This window comes from Chaetodon trifascialis, chromosome 9 (assembly GCF_039877785.1).
Source record: "Chaetodon trifascialis isolate fChaTrf1 chromosome 9, fChaTrf1.hap1, whole genome shotgun sequence".
Lineage (NCBI taxonomy): Eukaryota > Metazoa > Chordata > Actinopteri > Chaetodontiformes > Chaetodontidae > Chaetodon > Chaetodon trifascialis.
The window spans coordinates 22,037,507-22,056,052 of record NC_092064.1 but is presented as its reverse complement, the minus strand read 5'-3'; the positions used below and the strand labels follow the sequence as shown (position 1 = coordinate 22,056,052).

At 42.6% G+C, this 18,546-nt stretch overlaps 2 protein-coding genes across 2 annotated transcripts in view; one reads left to right on the top strand and one right to left on the bottom strand.

Annotated features, from left to right (window-relative positions):
* The window catches only part of lrfn1 (leucine rich repeat and fibronectin type III domain containing 1), a 103,378-nt gene extending 92,520 nt beyond the window's left edge, over positions 1-10,858 (top strand). The window contains exons 4-5 of the mRNA XM_070970351.1: positions 5,704-7,099; positions 8,989-10,858. Of these exons, the coding sequence (XP_070826452.1) occupies positions 5,724-7,099; positions 8,989-9,889 (2,277 nt within the window). The 5' untranslated portion in view covers positions 5,704-5,723 and the 3' untranslated portion in view covers positions 9,890-10,858. The remainder of the gene's footprint in view (positions 1-5,703; positions 7,100-8,988) is intronic.
* A 2,710-nt stretch (positions 10,859-13,568) lies between these two features.
* nkapd1 (NKAP domain containing 1) lies at positions 13,569-18,153 on the bottom strand. The gene is given in 7 exon segments (XM_070970369.1): positions 13,569-15,925; positions 16,312-16,365; positions 16,589-16,723; positions 16,871-16,959; positions 17,693-17,769; positions 18,061-18,090; positions 18,093-18,153. Coding segments are annotated over 7 exon segments (879 nt in total). The 3' UTR covers positions 13,569-15,492.
* Positions 18,154-18,546: the final 393 nt, after the last annotated feature.

Here is an 18,546-nt window from a genome sequence, read left to right as displayed (position 1 = left end):
ATTTGTGAAGCCCTCACTTCTTTCTGCTTATTTAATTATGAGAATATCCTGGAGAATTCACGGATACCCTAATTAAAATCTCCCAACACGACGTGGGTGTAACAGAGAAGGTGAAAAAGCAAACTGTTCTGTTTTTTTTCTCCTTGTTTTTTCCAGTTTAGAATAGATTGACTTCTGATTTCATGACTCTCTGAAGTCATGAAGATGCATTATCATCCTCGCTGCTCGTCCTCTCTAACGTGTAACATGGATGCTACAGTGTGTGTTAGGAATGCAGCAGCAGGAAGATGTTCCAGTCAGAAATAGCACGCGCTGTTTCAGACGCCATCTTTCAGCTTTCGTTTGATTCCTCCTGCATTGTTTATGATGCTCTCTAAGCTCTTTCTTTTAGTAGCTGATTATTTAAGAAATTGCTCTTACTTGCAGTACTCACTTTTGTGTCCTCTCTTACCAGAGCTCTATTGTGGATTCGTGAACCGTAAGAGCATTTTTAAAGGGAGTCTTATCTTTTGCTCATGTTTTCTGTCAGTATGTTTGAGAGGACACACACTCATACACCTGACCCTGAAAACTAAGTTAATTTATTCCTGACTTTGTTTTCTCCTCTTGGGCTCTTACTGCATTCTGTCTTTGTTCAGTATATTTGCCTGTATGTTAATGTGCAGGTACAGCACATAGACGTGTATGAATAGGTGTGTATCTGTATATATTCTCTGGTGTGTGTGTGTGTGTGTGTGTGTGTGTGTGTGTGTGTGTGTGTGTGTGTGTGTGTGGGCGGTTGTTTGCTTTAATATGCTCACGTGTACATGCCTTGTGCAGAATTGTGCTTGTATGTAAATGCAGTATTTTCTCTTTTGTTTGGTGAAGGATGACATGTAATAAGATATTCCTTGTTCAGGATCGGGATCACAATGGTCCAGCTGATTGCTGTGCTATCAGCTATATGCCATTTAAGGCTGCAGTTAATGATTGTTATCATTATTGATTCATTCATTTATTATTTTTTCAATTGAAATGTCAGGAAATAGTGATCACAGTTTCCCTGAGCTCAAGGTGAACAAATCTCTTTACTGCTCTTTTAGCGCAGGTTTATAAGCATGCAAATACAATGAACTCAAACTCAGGGCCGATGAGTTTTCACCCATGAAAACCGAACCCCCCAACCCAGCGAGTCATGCCGACAGTCCACCCACTACCCACCATACTGCAGCGGCTTGCAGTTAGACAAACAAACATACAAAAACCCAAAAGATAAACCTATAAATAATATTAAAAAGGTAGAGGAAGAGGAGAAGGAAGCAGTGGGGAGCTCAGCTGTCCTCGGGTCTCCCAAAACCCCCAAATTCTATTTACAATGACATGCCAAAAAAAAATCATGAGAAGCTGGAACCAAAAATGTGTATTTCCACTTTAATAACATAATAACTGGTTATCAAAACTCTTTCCAGACTAATTGATTAATTAATATGCTAACTTTCAGCTCGAGTTAGCGTCACATTTCTTTCCCCAGTTTGGTCCAGGAGGATCATCTCCACACAGCCAGATGTAAAGCAGAAAGATTTACAAGCTTTATTCAAGATAAACTATTCAGTTAAGGTCTGAATGGGCACCATGGGACAGAGAACTCCCACACAGTCGATTAAAGGCCGGCTCCTCCCACGAATATAGTGTACGTCTGCACGCATGGATGAAACAAACCTACAACAACACATCCAGTACAAGCAGCACTGGTCACCTTATGGCTCAGCATCAAAATGCACAGTATTAGATAAGTATAATCACTCCAAAGTGAAGAAACCACTCACCTAAAGGAGGTATCTGACCTCAGTATGAAACCGTCTTCACCGACAGCCAGCAGCACGCCCTCCCTCTCTTCCGGCTGCCACCGCCGAGGAAAAAGCAGCTTGTTATCTCCCACAACCTCCAGCATTTAAATTAACTTTTTTTTTTTTATTCATGCTTGTTTTCCCACCCACTCAAACACACCTCTAATACAGATGAGAGTCATCACGCATTAGGGTCCACAGGGAGAGCTGCTTAGCTCTCAAATATATCTGAAATGTCTTCACTAAGTCTGATGTGAATTTTAAGCTGTTATGTGGAAGCAAAATAAAAAAATAAAACTTGTTATTAGCAGATGTTCAATACTAAGTATAAATATATTTGTGGATTAATGAGATTTACTTCTTTTTACAGATTTCTGTTCTGCAGAATGTTTCTCAGGAATCAAAGACCCATTCAAGGCTTTAACTCTGACTATATAATATATTAATATTTCATAATAGATTAAATTCAATGCAAAATATAGCAAAATTGTGATTATTTGAGGGCATATTTATTAAAAAACGGGCCATGTCATTTTATCAGTGCTTATTCTTGATCCCTGCCCAAAATATTTGATCCAGATTCCACATCTTTCATATGCTGCTCAGATCACATATTCAGGCGTTTTCTGCGGGTCTGCAGGCTTTTTCAACCATTCAGAGAAATTCAGCCTTTTGCAGCCAGCGGCAACAAATGTCAGAGGAAGCTCGATGGATTTTGGGCTGTGGGATGGATCCAAATTTAGAAAACTTGAGCATCGTGTTGAATGTCACGTTCACTCCTGGAGGGCTTTGGGCGGGTCCACATCTTCATACTTTAACAAATTATAATGCTTATCTCACTATGTACAGACGTAAACATGGATCGACTTAAATTAGAGTAAATAAAGTTAGAGCTACGCTGTGCAACCAGTTGCTAAAGCTGTCTAAAGACCCAAAGGGCATGCAGAATTTTCCCAGCTCCATATGTGTGTATATAAAGCATATATGCATGCATGACTGCATATGTTTGTGTATCATAGGTGGAATGCTTTGCATGGGTGTATGTATGTAAATGTGTGATTTTTATTTTCTTATTTACTTCCTGAATGTGTCAGAATGTTAACACAAGCTCAATTAGAAATGCACATGTCTAATCAATCTCAGTAATCCCCTGTGAGAGGTTGTGCTCCTCCAGTTCACCTTGTCCCCCCCCCCCCCCCCCCCCAAGTTGTCTACATATCGATTCGGTGGCCGCCGCTCATATGAAGCAATAAACCAGAAATAGAAAGGAGAGGCGGAGCTGCCCTTTTCTTTTAATTCCACTTGGCCATTCATACATCTGTTCACGTCCCCTCTTACCTCCTCAGCACAGATTGAGATTGACGCCTTGTTTTTCGGGCAGCTCACCATCATCTTAATGCAATTCAAAGACCTACATTCTACAGCAGAGTTGCTGTGGCAACAAAGTCCCTCCCCTCCTCCGTGAGATGCTGAGAGATCAATAGAGTATCCTCGACGGTGTGGCAGGAAATGCTCTGGCACAGATGGTCCTCAGAGAAACCATGAGCTTTGTGGCCTAGTTAGCATCTGAAAACTAACACAATCAAGCAAGGTCACTATTATATTGAAATTTAGAAACATGGGCCACAATATTAAATTCAGTGTGAACCAGCTCTGATGAAAGTCTCTCACCGGACTGCAGCTCTTATGTCGGAGCCTATTTAACAGGAAGTATGATCTGCACTGCTGTAGCTTACTTAATTGTTCTAGCTTTCCCAGCGTCTTTAAAAAAGGAAATCTGGGGAATTAATTTAGACAAGGCAGATGCACCGAGCTGCCAACAATAAAAGAGCATTGTTGAATAAATAAATTCTGTCAGGGGGGTTTGGATTTTTTTTGTTCTTACAGTGTGCAACCTATTGTGTGTGTTTTGAGATGGAAATGGTTTATCATGTATTTTCTTTGTTGAATAAATTGCATGGGAGAGTTTTTCAATTTCAAACAGTTAAGGTGGCTCTGTTTCAGAGATGGAGAGCCTGAACAAAAAGAGAAAGGGAAGGGAAAGTGTGGATGCAAACAAGCAACAGTTCGAGTTCAGCGTCTTTCTCAAATACAGCTGAATAATCTACCGAAATATAGCATCAAGTGGAAGTCATACAGCTGTCAGCGTTGACTAAATTTTACCAACCAGCTTTAAGAAACTATCCCACTGGTCTGAACTCGTGCTTCAAGCTGTTCCACTTCCCTCAGAAAATGACATCAGACAGACCCAGATTTTAATGAGAGCTCTGATTGGACAACAGTATTCATACTTAACGAGGTGCCCTCTTGTCTGTCAGATAGTAGCCAGCCAGCAGTGTGTGTGCGTGTGTGTGTGTGCAAGAGAGCACAAACGCAGAAGCAACTGGGAATTTTCACTGCTGGCTGGCAAACGCAGTGCAGGTTGATGTAAAATGTCAGCAGTGCACTCGCAATTTCTCACTTCTCTCACTATCTCGAACATGCATAACAACTCTTATCAGACCCAAATTTGTTTTGTTGACGACATGGTTTAAAGAAAAAAAGGAGTGTTTGTGCCAAGCATATGAATAAGTTCAAGCTTGAGCGAAGGAGGATGAGATTTTGGCTTGTACTTTATTTCTGCTATGAAATTTGACATGTGGTATTTAAGATATTCTAGGGTTTTTTTTTCTTTATCAAATTTAATTTGGGACTATTGCTGCTCTGAGAATTAGATGCTTTTGCTTTGGGCCCAATGGGGGACAGAATCGCTGGTATTAAAGACATCAGCACCACTTCAACATAGTGGAAAAAACACAGAGAAAAAGGCTCTAAAGCATCAAAAATGGTGAAAACCAGAGGCAATTTTCCCGTATGAATTAAAGTCATAATGCTGGACGCCTGTTGAGTGACACATTGGATATGTTCGGGATCAGAACTGTCACCCTGTGGGGTTGGATGGGGTGGTGGGCTGTAGCAACCCTTATGTCATTCTCTAAGCCTAGACAAGAGAAGTCAGTTGTCATCCCTTTACTTTATCAGCGTTAACAGGCTCTCTCATCAACAGTGAAGCTTAAGGCATTCGCAATCAAGCTGGATGCCAAGGAGGGTAATAGCACTGACAATGTAGCATCAGCATATCACCGTTTGTGCTCCACTGAGGTCTCTTATGGTTATTATAGCAAAGGATCACTTTTTACTCCTGTCACCACAGGCGTGTTCTCTCCAAGACTGAAATCAATACCTCTAAATGGGAATCAGAGAATCAGAACATCCTCAAAGCTCCCATCAGACAGACTCGACAACAAGCCGTTTTCCCGCCGTTTTCACCTTTACTTTTTGTTGCCGTGATTTACATGACAGGTTTCTGTCTAATTTCGCAGTACATCTGCGAAGCATAGGGCGAGCAGAGAGCATGAAAAGGTCATGAAAATCCTTGAGCGCTGTTGACAAGTGCCCTTTCCTACCTTTAATTCTCCATCCTGACGTGGAAACTCAGAGCAAGAAAAACACACAAGCCTTTTTTATGATGGAAATGTACATGGCGTAGAGTTACCTAATATAGGAAAACTGTCTTGATCATTCAAGAAATTACATGGTTCAGTGGTGCCGCAGCCATGGCAGCACAAAAACATTCTATTATTTCCATTAAAAGGCTACAGAGGCATGGGCTTCTGAGTGTTGGCGCAGCCTTTCATCATCCCAGGTGCCATTATTTCAGAAAAGCTCCATTTCATTTTGTGATTGATACCTGGCTGGCCGTCTCAGCAATCTTGGTCAGACTCTGGATTCTTTGCAGCAGGCTCTCATAAAGGCTATGATGCTATTTATTAATTCAAAGATCTCTATTTTTTGACACAGCACCTCTCTTGTTTCCCTTTGTCTGTCTCATGTACAGGACCTGGAAACTGATCAACAATGGAGCGGCTGGTTGTGTGCGTCTTGCTGTGCGCCGCTCTGGTGAAGGGCTACAGCTGCCCCGGCCGCTGCATCTGCCAGCACCTCTCCCCCACTCTGACCCTGCTGTGTGCTAAGACCGGCCTGTTGTTCGTGCCCCCCACCATCGACCGCAAGACGGTCGAGCTGCGACTCACCGATAACTTCATCACCATCATCCGCAGGAAAGACTTTTTCAACATGACTAGTTTGGTCCACCTCACCTTGTCCCGTAACACCATCAGCCAGATCACCCCCCACGCCTTTGTGGGCCTGCGATCCCTGCGGGCGCTCCACATGGATGGAAACCGCCTCAGCGTGATAAAGACTGACCACTTTAAAGGCCTCATCAACCTGCGGCACCTCATCCTCGGGAACAACCAGATCCACCAGGTGGCCCCCACCTCCTTTGATGAGTTTGTCTCCACCATCGAGGACTTGGATCTTTCCAATAACAACCTGCGCAGCCTTCCCTGGGAAGCCATAGCCAGAATGACCAACATCAACACGCTCACGCTAGATCACAACCTGATCGACCACATCGGAGCGGGGACTTTTACGCTGCTCACCAAGCTGGTCCGCCTGGACATGACCTCCAACAGGCTGCAGAAGCTTCCGCCAGACAGCCTGTTCCAGCACGCACAGGTGCTGTCTGACGCCAAGGGCTCCAGCTCCTCCACTCTGGCTGTGAGCTTTGGCGGAAACCCTCTCCACTGTAACTGTGAGCTGCTGTGGCTCCGCAGGCTAACCAGAGAGGACGATCTGGAGACATGCGCCTCACCAGAGCACCTCATGGACAAGTATTTCTGGTCCATCCAAGAGGAGGAGTTTATCTGTGAGCCTCCACTGATCACCAAACATCTTTCCACAAAGCCCTTTGTGATGGAAGGGCAGGGTGTGACTCTTAAATGCAAAGCCGTGGGTGATCCAGACCCAGATATTCACTGGCGGTCACCAGACGGCAAGCTGGTGTACAATAACTCGCGCACCATCCTGTATGATAATGGCACTCTTGATATTCTCATCACCACGCTGAAGGACAGTGGGGCATTTAATTGTGTGGCATCCAATGCCGCAGGCATCGCCACAGCTGCTGTTGAGATCAACATGATCCCCTTACCCTTGTTTGTTAACAACACGGGCCACATGCGTGAGGACCCCGGCCTCTCAGACATCACCACCTCCTCCAAATCTGGCAATGACACCAAGGGCTACGACAAGCAGGACAGGAGGGTAATGGTCACCGAGCTGACCTCCTCCTCCGCGGTCATCCGTTGGCCATCCGAGCGCCATATTCCCGGCATCAGGATGTACCAGATTCAGTACAACAGCACGGCAGATGATACTCTGGTGTACAGGTGAGTTATGGTGGAGAGAGTGGCTGGATGGAGGGAGGGGAGGGTGGTAGAGCTGGGACATGAGGAAAGGTGAGACATCTGGAACTACCATCTGCTGAATGACACAGCGGTACATACATTAATGGCGGATCGGCACATCCCAAAGATGCAAAGTGATTAAGTATGTCCGAAAATAAGCAGAACCCCTATAGTGTAATCTGAGGAAGAATGTTTTCTATAAATTAAAATGCATTGTAATTTGGATAAAAAGCACATTATATGATATTTACAGATTCAGTAAACAATTTTCAATCTGTGATATTTGCATGAATGGACTGTGTTGTCCGGCTTTCTAAAGGACCAAAGGGCCTTTTCAGCATCATTAAAACGCAATATGACAATAAACAATATTGTGAGGGCCAACTACTTCACTGTATGTAACCATTTGTATCATTAGCAAGTGTCTGGATTAATTGGTTGAAACACAGAGTGTGATTAGATGTGGTTGTTTCATGATAGGCTCGGTCACAGTGGTGGAACAAGCATTCAGATCATTTCCTTACTGGAGGTAAACGACCACTAGCACACTGTGGAGATACTCCATTTGAAGTAAAACTTTAAGTATTATCAGCAAGTTAAAGTACTCATTCTGCAGTAAAATTACTCATCATCCAAAGTAGGCCCTTTCACACTGTTTTATGATTATATGACCTTTAGTATTTAAGCATTTACAGCAGTATTTTAATGTTGCAGTTGTAGTGAAGCATATTATATTATATTATTTTGTATTATTAATTATTATTGTTTCGTAAACTCGAAGGAGTATAAAGTATCATGCCATGAAAGTACATCAAAAACTGTATTATTGTACAGTACTCAAGTTATTTTCCACAACTTTTCGGATGCAAAAAACAGGAATACTGCAGAAGCACCAAGGCAATATATATGTATATGTTCAGCTGCAGTTTGTAATGTATAAAATGCAGATATGGAGAAAAATGGCAAAATCAATACACCTGTGCTACAATTAAAATCTGCTCATGGTTATGCAAAATGAGCCCACTCTTTTTCAAACATTTGAAAACATTTGCAAACCTCATAAAACCGTTTTAAATATGAGTTTATTGTGTTCCTTCTGCGTTATGTGACGCACATGAACTGAATCTGGTATACCGAGTGTGTTGCAGGATTTATGCATTCATGGAGCGAGTTAATAATAGTGGTCGACTTGCTTTTTTTTTTTCATAGATTTTACCAGATATAATGAGTCGCTCTCCTGTATAATTTTCTCATCCAGTTTAGGCATGGAGCTGAGTGTTGTTTTGTCTTTAGGTGGTACATTATTACCTACAAATGATAACCATCAAAGCCCCCCTTTAGGGAAAAGGAACAAGCTTCTAATTATATTAACGCCAATGTTGACCTGAAGACAATGCCTCTCTCCGTTGTATTTAGAGGCGCGTAATCTACCAGTTGCCAACAAAATGTGACCTTAGGTATTCACACATCAAAACTGCCTTCACATCATGCGTCACTTGTCCTGCAGCCTGCAGCTGTTGTGGCATATTCTTTAGACAGCGAACCTCCTCCGCCTTGTTTATCACCTTGCAGTTTACCCTCGCTGTCGTTGCATACACAAACCCAGTGGAGCAACTTCTCACTGCTGTTTTGTAATATAACATATTCTCTCATAAGTCAACTTTAATGAATGTTGTGCTTTATGTTTGTCTACCAGAATGAGTGATATTTAATGCCAGAGCTGCGATGGCCCTGTTGTCTTTTTGTTGTGTGCAACTGACACCTTTATGTGATTTAGTACACCTTATGCAAATCAGTAAATGTGGGCGTTGTAATTCCGATGATTAATCGTCTGCATCTTCACCACAGAGATGTGTTTCTTTTCTCTGCAGAATGATCCCATCTACCAGCAAGAACTTCTTAATCAATGATCTGGCTGCAGGCCGGGAGTATGACCTTTGTGTCCTGGCGGTTTACGACGACGGCATCACATCATTAACGGCCACACGTGTGGTCGGCTGTGTGCAGTTCCACACGGCCAGTGAGGTCAGCCAGTGCCGCTTCATGCACAGCCAGTTCCTGGGAGGCACTATGATCATCATTATTGGTGGTATAATTGTTGCTTCAGTGCTGGTTTTCATTATCATCCTGATGATCCGTTACAAGGCCTACAGCAGCCCAGAGGACAGCAAGACCAAGGTCAGCTCCAGCATGCATTCCCAGACCAACGGCAGCCAGCAGCGGCTCCAGCGCTCCGCCTCCAAGCAGCCCTCCGACGAGGGCCAGCGTGAAGCCCAGGGGCCCAAAGAGTGCATGGCGCTGGTGCTGAGGGTGGACAGTGAGAAGAGGGAGGATCCAGCTGCCACCACTGCCATCCTGGAGGTGGAGCTGCCTCCCCTGACTGCAGACAAGATGAAGAGAAGAACCAGCCTGGATGCACAGCGCTCTGGCCCACCATCTGAGGACACGCAGACGGACAGTAGCCTGACGGGGTCCACCATGTCCCTCTGTCTCATAGGCCCCAACGCTGGCAGCAAGGAGGCTCCCAGGCTCAAGGACAAGAAAAGTGCCCTGGCCAACATGGGATTGCTCCCTAATGAGCTGGCACGAACTAGGCACAGATTCTCTTTTGACGGAGGGGATTACTCCATTTTTCAGAGTCACAGTTACCCACGCAGAGCGAGGACGAGGTGGCACAAGTCCACCAACCAGCTCAACATGGAGTCTTCACCGCTCGCCAACAGGAGAGTTACGTTCAGCAGCACCGAGTGGATGCTTGAGAGCACAGTCTGAGGAAAAGCGTTGTAGCCGGGGGGGAAATGAAACAAAACAAAAAAAAAAAAACGCTCAGCCACACGCAGACATACACATGTAAAAACACAAATGTGTCTACATGCCATACGACACACACTTTTTCTCTTGCGCACAGCAAATGATGAACACAAGCACATTTACTTAGACATGCAAACTTTCTGTGAGTTGCTGGAGAAGAACACAGTCTCCCTTCATCCTGCCTCCCCATCATACTCCCACAGAGGTTTGTTGGCCATGTCCTTTCTTTATGCAGCAGTGCCTTATTCTCAAAAAAAATGTACGAATGGAGGATGCTGCTCACTGTAGTCATAAACCTTCCTCTCTATCATTGCCTCTTGCCCTGATAATGGGAAGCATCTCTTTGGATTTTTAATTTTCATCTTTTTCCCGTGACATGCCAAGGGAGTGTGGCATTTGGATGTGACTGTTTAATTGTTTAAAAAAAAAAAAAAAAAAAAAAACATGAAAAAAAAACTTCATCATAACTGTAAGTGAAACAGCCAGGTATCCTGTTATGTCAATCATGTTTTGGGTTCTTTCAAAAAAAAAAAAAAAACTTTTGCACAGAAGACACGAGATACAAGGACAAGTATCACCACCAGTCTATACAATAATAATAATGAAAAAAAAAGGAACAGGATTTTACACGTGCCGATTTCTAATGTTAGCATAGAGAGGACGGACCTGGAAACCCAGCGTGGATTCCTCCTTGATGGTCGGACTGTATGATGTTAAATAGATATTGTTCCAGATGTAACTGTATATTAATCGGTTCTGTATCTGGCTGGTCTAGATAAAAAGACGACAAACAAGACATATATAAGTATATTAAAACATTGGTGTATGTGTACTAACTATGTAAGTAAGTAAGTCATATGTCACATGACTTTTTACAAAGCATTTGGGTGTTGGCTGCAAGTTTTTACATTAAAAACCTGTGTCATCACACCTCTCCCTATTTAGTATGTCAAAGTTTGGACCATTTATCCCCTCTTGAAGGGTATTAAATTTTTTGTGTGGGTTAACTGTATCCGTGGCGTTTTCTTCTTGTGCTTTAGGAGGAGCGGTATGTGTCCACTGCAGGGAGGGACACATGCATTGACATGATAAATATTTGATTCCCAGGGACTATTTATAAGGCTTCTGTGAAAGCTGCACAACGCACACGGAGCAGAGTGGGGTGTGGGACGTGATAAGTGGATGTGATGCTGAATTCAAATGCAGCCAGCTGTTAGTAACAAGGGTGTAAGATCTGCTGCTCCCACTAGGGGGCGACAACACAAAGGGCTGTAAAGTGCCCATTGAGCTGCATACTGCAGTGAGGATGTTCTAATAACTAGCAGAAAGCCTGTTTTTAAGGTTCGGCTTCGTCTCAAGCAGACTGGAAGCTCAGATCTGGATCTCACTCTACTTAAACGCAACGTGTTTAGTGCTTACAAGCAGCAGGTGTTAATAAGTGGTTTATAACACGTTATAATGTAGCTGTGAGCAGAGATGAGGACATTTAAATGAATATCTCATAATAAAAATGTTTGTATTATCACAACTGTTATATTGTAAATCACTAACGGCTTAATAAGGAGTTAATAAGGAGTCAAAGTTGACAAATTAATAATAAATATTATAATGTGTTATAAACCAGTCCTTGTATTCTGGATATAAATGCTGAAAACGGGGGTGAAATATGGTGTTACCGAGCAAGGCATGACAGCGGGAAAAGATTCGATCGGGCTGGATGAGGGATATTTGTACGCTGCTGCAGAAACCACCCTCTCCTTCTGATTACGGCTACTTAGCACATGCTGAGATGAAATGGAGCTGCATGGACAGCAGAGAGATAAAACGTGGAGCAGAGAGAGATAAGTCACACTGGAGCTTTTCAATCCTCCTATTTGCATCCTCAGTGATGGAGAGGTTTGAGTCTAAGATCATCCTGTCTGTTTCCCTCAACACATTTTTCAGCCAAAAACCTTTCGCCTAGCCTGAATTATTGTTTTTTTTTTTTTTTTTCAGCGAGAAGAAGAGTTAACTTTAAGGTTTAAATGCTCAGCCATTAATGTGTGGTGCACACATTTTTCAACCTGTGTCCGTGTCCTCATTAAATACTGATGGTTTCCAGTCTGGAAATGTGCTGCTGACCATTTCTCACAGCAGGAGAAGCATTTCTGTCTGCTGCTATCTATGACCATTATTCAACACGAAATCTGCTTAGGCAGGCGGAGGCTGAGATTTCACCCAGTCTTAAAAATTGGCCCAGGCAGCCAAACCAGCAAACACTGGGAGTGGAGCAAAGTGTGTTGTGTCTCATCAGCAGTTCTGAGTGACTGCAAAAAAAGAAAAAAAAGTTGATGAGGGTGATTTTTTCCCCCACTGAAGATCCCATTTTATGTTTAATGCATAGTAATGTGTGTTTGAAAAGTCCAATTTGAACATGGTTCAGTACGTAAAGTCTTATCCTGGCCGGCCATGCTGTCTGCTCTACAAGATTACAAACCATTTTCCAAATGTGCTGAAACTCAAGACGCTGATGCAAAATTTGAAGCAGCTTTTTCTGTGACTGATGGATTTGATGGTGCCGAATGGATCCTTGTGTTGCCTCGAACCTACATGTGATGTTTGCATCTCTGTCTGATTTTAACAGACTTCACTTTTAAAATATTTATTTATAAAATCCTGAAAATGGAGTTAGTAAAGACAATTTCCTCACAGTTTCTGTGTCAAACATTGTAAATTAGGATGGCCCAGGCCCTCGGAAAAAGCCAAAATGATACTGTAACATGCTGATGTTTCCATGCTAACCTTTAGCATGTTAGCATGCCAACATTAAGACTAAGCAGAGGTTATTTGGCCCTCAAGATCAACCGCAGTTCATCATGATAGTCAGGACAAAATTTCATGGCAATCCTTCCAATAATTGTTGGGGTGTTTCAGTCAAAAGTATGTGCAAACCTCATGGTGGCGCTAGAGGAAAAACCAGAGGATCACCAAAGTCTTCCTCCATGAAGGTCTGGACCAAAGGCGGGATGCGTGTCCGTGCAGTAGATGTTGAGATACTGCAGTCAGGACCAAACTGGTGGCTGAGAGTCTCATTAATGGTGGAAACATAATGATTTCTGTCTTCTGAAACATTTGCAGAGACTTGCAGACATTAGCAAAGAGTCACGCTCTGCAGTGATGAATGGATTTCTGACAGGCTACAGAATGAGGAGCACATATATATTCCAGCATTTATAATGCAGCAAGAACAGAGTTGCTGTTTCTAATTATTTTGTGGGTAAGTTGTGTAAAACAGAGACATTTGGGGATTTTTGCACTCTTTCCTAATTCTTATTAACCTTGACAATATGTTTAAAATCTGTGTCAGTAATGATTTGACCAGCTGAATTCTGTTTGCTTTTTTCCATTTCCAAGATTTGGGCAGTTGCAGCCAAACTGAACACAGCCCACTCTCTGCTGCTTAGAGAGAACACTTAGCCTATTGACACAGACTCAGCGAAGTGCTTCGGGCTTTTCCAGCACACACACACACACACACACACACACACACACACACACACACACACACACACACACACACACACACTTTCAAAACAGTTTACCAACACTTCCTTCAGCATCAGATTATCTAAAAATACCCAGTTGACTCAGGCCTACTTGTTACCAGGTTTATTTGGGCTTTGTTCAAAAGGTGTTAAGTACAAATGCAGCCTGATGAGTGTGATGGGAGGAAACTGACCAGCAGCACAGGGCAGGATGGTGATGTGGTCCAGGGCTGTTTTTGATGTCACTGAAGCTTTCTCTCAGCCTTGAATTCAACCAAAGCACTACATTAACTCGGCAATAAGAACTTGTGGGGGACGGAAACCTGCTGCTCTCGGTGCAGAGCTGAACTTTGACTAGTCGAGCAGTCAAAGAGCATTTCTGCGAACTAAATCACTTTGATCATGATTAGCAGCTTATTATGATATACTGTATTATAATAAGGCTGCATGCTGAAGCTAGGAAATAACTGCGATCCAACTTGAGCCGCGATGCCGAAAAAAGAGGTTATTTCCAAGTATTGAAGTATGAATTATTAACTCACTTATCTAGATTTACATCGATACTTCATCACATTGCAGTATTTGGCTCCAAACACACATGAATGTCAATGAATCAGATGGGTGGAGACTGTGGTTTCTACATTTATGGCACAAAAGTGATGAGGAATCACATGAAATCTGATCTGTGACACAAGAGCGATTCTGACAAAGCTGGCGCGCTCTGCAAACCTCGTGATAACTTGCTAATTCTTTTTGACATATTGTCAATTGAAAACAGTGCAAATTACAGTGAATTTCATTTGCAAATGACTGAATTCCGTTTTTATTTTTACACAGCGTCCCAACTTTTTCAGAATTGAGGCTGTAACTCTTTCTGTTCAAGGATGAGGCCGGTGATATTCTTTTGTTTACACGTCACCCAGACACATTGATGCATTTCTAATTATGAATGATAGAGGTCTGTGACACAGAGTAATAAGAACTGTGTGAACATAATTTCACAAAAAGCGAGCCCCTCCTCGGGTCATTATTCTTTGATCTTAGGTAAAACTGCAGCACCCTCTCAACATGTCAAAATACTATAAGCCTTAAATTGGTGCAATTTGTTTCCTCGTGTCCTCCAATTTAAAACTTAATGTCTTAATGGAACTTCTAATGTGTGCCATTAATAAAGCCCTAACACACCGCACATTAATGAAACATGGCGCAAGTAAAAATGGACATTTTTATGTGACTGAAATATAATAGAAAATAAATAAATAAAAAAAAACTCTTATTCTTCTAAAAAATACAGGACTTCCATCAGTAAAAGGAAAATTATAATTTGTATAATGATGTAATGACCTACAGTCCCTCAGCTTCATCAAGCTTTGACCACACAGACAACACTTGTTCGTCTGATACATTCACTGTTGGTTTTGGTCTTTCAGTGGGATTTGTTGACAATGAGCAAAGTATCAACAGAGTTATTGTTTAAAAAAATGTATTTTCCACAATTTTAAAATAACAAATATGTCTAAAAATAGATTTTGTTCCTCACATATAGCAACATGCTGCGTACAAATATTCAAATTTACAAAACTGAAATAGAGGTGAATAAAAGAAAATGCACACAACATAACTGGTGAGGGAAGTTGTGTAATTTGTCTTTTCTTCTCCTTAAATAAAACGTACTACAAAAAGCATCGGTCGGCTCAGGACAGGCCTCCTCGTGAGGCAGACAGTCTGAGGCGAGAGTGGAATCAATGAGCCTGCAGCCGGCAGAATTCTTCATGAGGCAGGTGGTGCGTACCTCAGCATCCCTCTCCATGCTGCCTGTTCTGCCGTGCAGCCTCAAGCCTCCGCAGAGGTGGGTGAGGTATCGCTGTACACGGCGCCCACAGAGACGATCGACGGCGCAGGTTTGTTGATGTCTAACAAAGTGCGAGACAGAACGGCCCTGCAGAGAAAAGCCCTCTGCGAAGTTAAGGCGAACAAAGGAATCATTTGTAGTTTTCCCGGGCGCTACCTGAGCTGCAGGTCTGATCGTGCCTGCACGTCTTAGTCTCCAGAACTATCGTGCGAGCTCTCCTCACCCACGGCTTTCCAGTTTTTCCTCCTCCTCTTCTTTGAGTTCGGCCATGAGTCTGAGTCTCTGTGGGAGTCCTGCTTTCGCTTTTTGCGACTGTGAGTCCGTCTCTCCCTTTCTTCTTCGTCGCTACTGTCCCCTGAGCTGCTGTCTTTGTCTCTCCCCCTGGTTTTTGCCTTCTTGTTTTTATGCCGACTTTTAGTCCTCTTCCTCCTCTGCTTGTCTTTGGTGGCGCTGCTGTCATCGCTGCTGCTCGAGCTCTTACGCTTGTCCTCCTCCTCTTTCTTCTTCTTCTTCTTTTTCTTCTTTCTTTTTTTTGATCGTTTGGCTAAGCTTGCATCTGTTTCAGACTTGGACTTTTTTGTTTTGTGGCGCCCAATTTTCCTTGTGGTACTACTTTTTTCCCTGACGAAAAACCAAATTGAACAGAGTCAGTGTAAGCAGACAGAGCATGAAAAGATTTTAGGTATGACATAATGCTTAGAGGGGCAATCCAACAATTTTACGCATCAACATCGGTTTACTCATACGAGGAACTACCTGGCTCATGAAAACACTTAATGATCTCTTCTGGGGCTTGTGTAAGGATTAAAATACATCTAACATCATTTGCATTAAACTGGCTGATGTGAGGTGTAGCTGGATTGTTGGGACTAAAAGTCAAGGTATCTCAACCCCTGCAGCATCAAACCGCCAACTTTATGGAAGTACAGTGCTAAATCTCTGTAGTACCCTTTTAAAATCTGAGTTTAAGTCTAATCCCTTGTTTTTTTGAATGCAGTTTTGCTTACCCGTCACTATCAAACTCTTCTGGATAAAGCTCCTTGAAGCCACTATGTCCCCACCTGTGATGTGAACACAAGATGAAGATGTAAACTTGTCATTCTTGTCTAAGTCCCCTCCATTTACATTACGGTGAGGATAACTGTGCTCTGTCCCTGATAAACAAAACGGGAAAACAATTCACTTTCTTCTTTTTACCTTTCAGAAATTACCCCCTGTGAGATGTTCCCAAGAGGTACAAAAAGCTAAAACATAATTAGATGAGAATGCGGTCATGTACTGTACCTGTCGGGATCATTGGACTCGAATTCATACAGTTTGCGAGTCCAGTATCGAGCCTCTCTGTCATCATGTTCAGAGACTCTGCTTTGACTCAGCTCCCTGGATTGATCTGGCACTCGATCACAGTGCATTCGCCCCCTGGAAAACAACCATCATCAGTAAACAAAGCAGAAACACACAGTAACAGCTCTCTAAACTGAGAGCTACATTGTAAAACATAGTGCCAAATTATCTTTGGTGTCAGTTGTGTTCAGGTGGCTCAGATTAAAGTGGGACTGTTCCTACCTCACACTCTCAGTTTCAGTCAAATGTTTGTGGTGGGACATCTGGACCTCCCAGCCTCGCATTTTCCACATGTCCATCTCCTCCTGGATCTGCAGAGTGCCAGCAAGCGTAAGTAACTTAAAGACTGAACAGACACACACACACGCTAACGCTCTCAATCTCATGCACACATTTTAAATGCTTTGAATAGACCAAAAGCATGCAAGTATTTTCAGATGTTACATCTGCTTTATCTATGCAACGGTCAAATACAACTGCTATTCAAATAATTAAATAAATGCTAAACGGTACCTCGTTCCAGCCCCTCAAATGTGAACATCTGCTGCATGTCTCATACATATTCACTTCTGACATTTTATAGAACAATTGAGAAAATAATTATCAGATTGCTCATCACTGACAATACTAGCTGCAGCTCTACGACTGATTCCACGTGTTGATCAGAGTGTTTCAATTTTCATAAAGGAAGGTTATACTAGGGGGAAATAAGTTTTTCCTGTTTTCCAGTGTATGGTGGGAAACAAGATAGTGTTGTCCTGGCTCCCACCATTGAATACGCTCAGTTTCTAGTTTATCTGATAACTCATTCAGCCCTATTTTCTTCTCAGTGAGAGTAGAGAGAATACATGAAACAACACCACCACAACACCCTCCAAAATTACCATTAAGTTGAATAACCAGCTCTCTATAACAAACTGACATTATAGCCTTCGTGAAGGCAGCGTTCAGTGCAGGATGGTTCTATAGGGCTGCATTACTTTTGGCTAGGTGTACTTAATAAACTGGCCATTTGTCACACAAACACCGTGAACTCAAACGCACCTTGTTGTGGGCATCTGTGTGGCGGATTACATTCCTCAGCAACGTCAGCCCCGACGGCTGCTTGGCCATGATGACACCTGACATGAGACAAATGAAAGTCACCGACAGACAAAACCGTTCGTTGGTTGATAACACGGAGAGATGAGAGGAGTGATGAGGGCAAATACGCGATGGCTGTAATTACATGAACGCTCAACATTGCCTGTTAGCCTAGCTCGCTAGCTAACATGGGTGGATATTGAAATACAAGAATACAATTTAACAAGAATAACCTGTTTCAAAACTATTCCTTATAGATTGTTAAAATAAAAACGAAACTACAATGACTACACCTTCACCGTCATTTAGTAAATGTGTTCAAACTGTACCTTTGTAAAACGAGTAGTATTCAAGAAGGACAAGACACGACTCACAGCCTTTACCGGCACTTCCGGTTTGCTGAACGTCACGTTGTCGCGCATTGTACGTCAATGGATGTTGGCAAAACTGAATCGTGATTGGTCAAATGCTCCGTCAGTCATAGTTTAGACACTGTGATACGTTCAAGGTAATCCGTTTTCAGCTCAGCCTATCTTTAACTGCAAAATTACAGCCACTTTTTAATTTGTAAAACAAGTGGCATTTGACAGCAAAATAAGATAATATTGACTTTTGTAATCGATGTTTCTTAAACTTTACTAAAAACGACAAAAAATGGACAGCCAATAAGCAGTGTTTTATACCAACGCTGAATTAAATGGCTCACAGTAATGGGAAGTGAATGCGAGTGCTGATGGTCGCGGTAAACTCCTGGTTTAGGTTAGCTGGATCAACAAACCACGGCAATAAACGAGTGACTGATGAAGAAAGTCAAA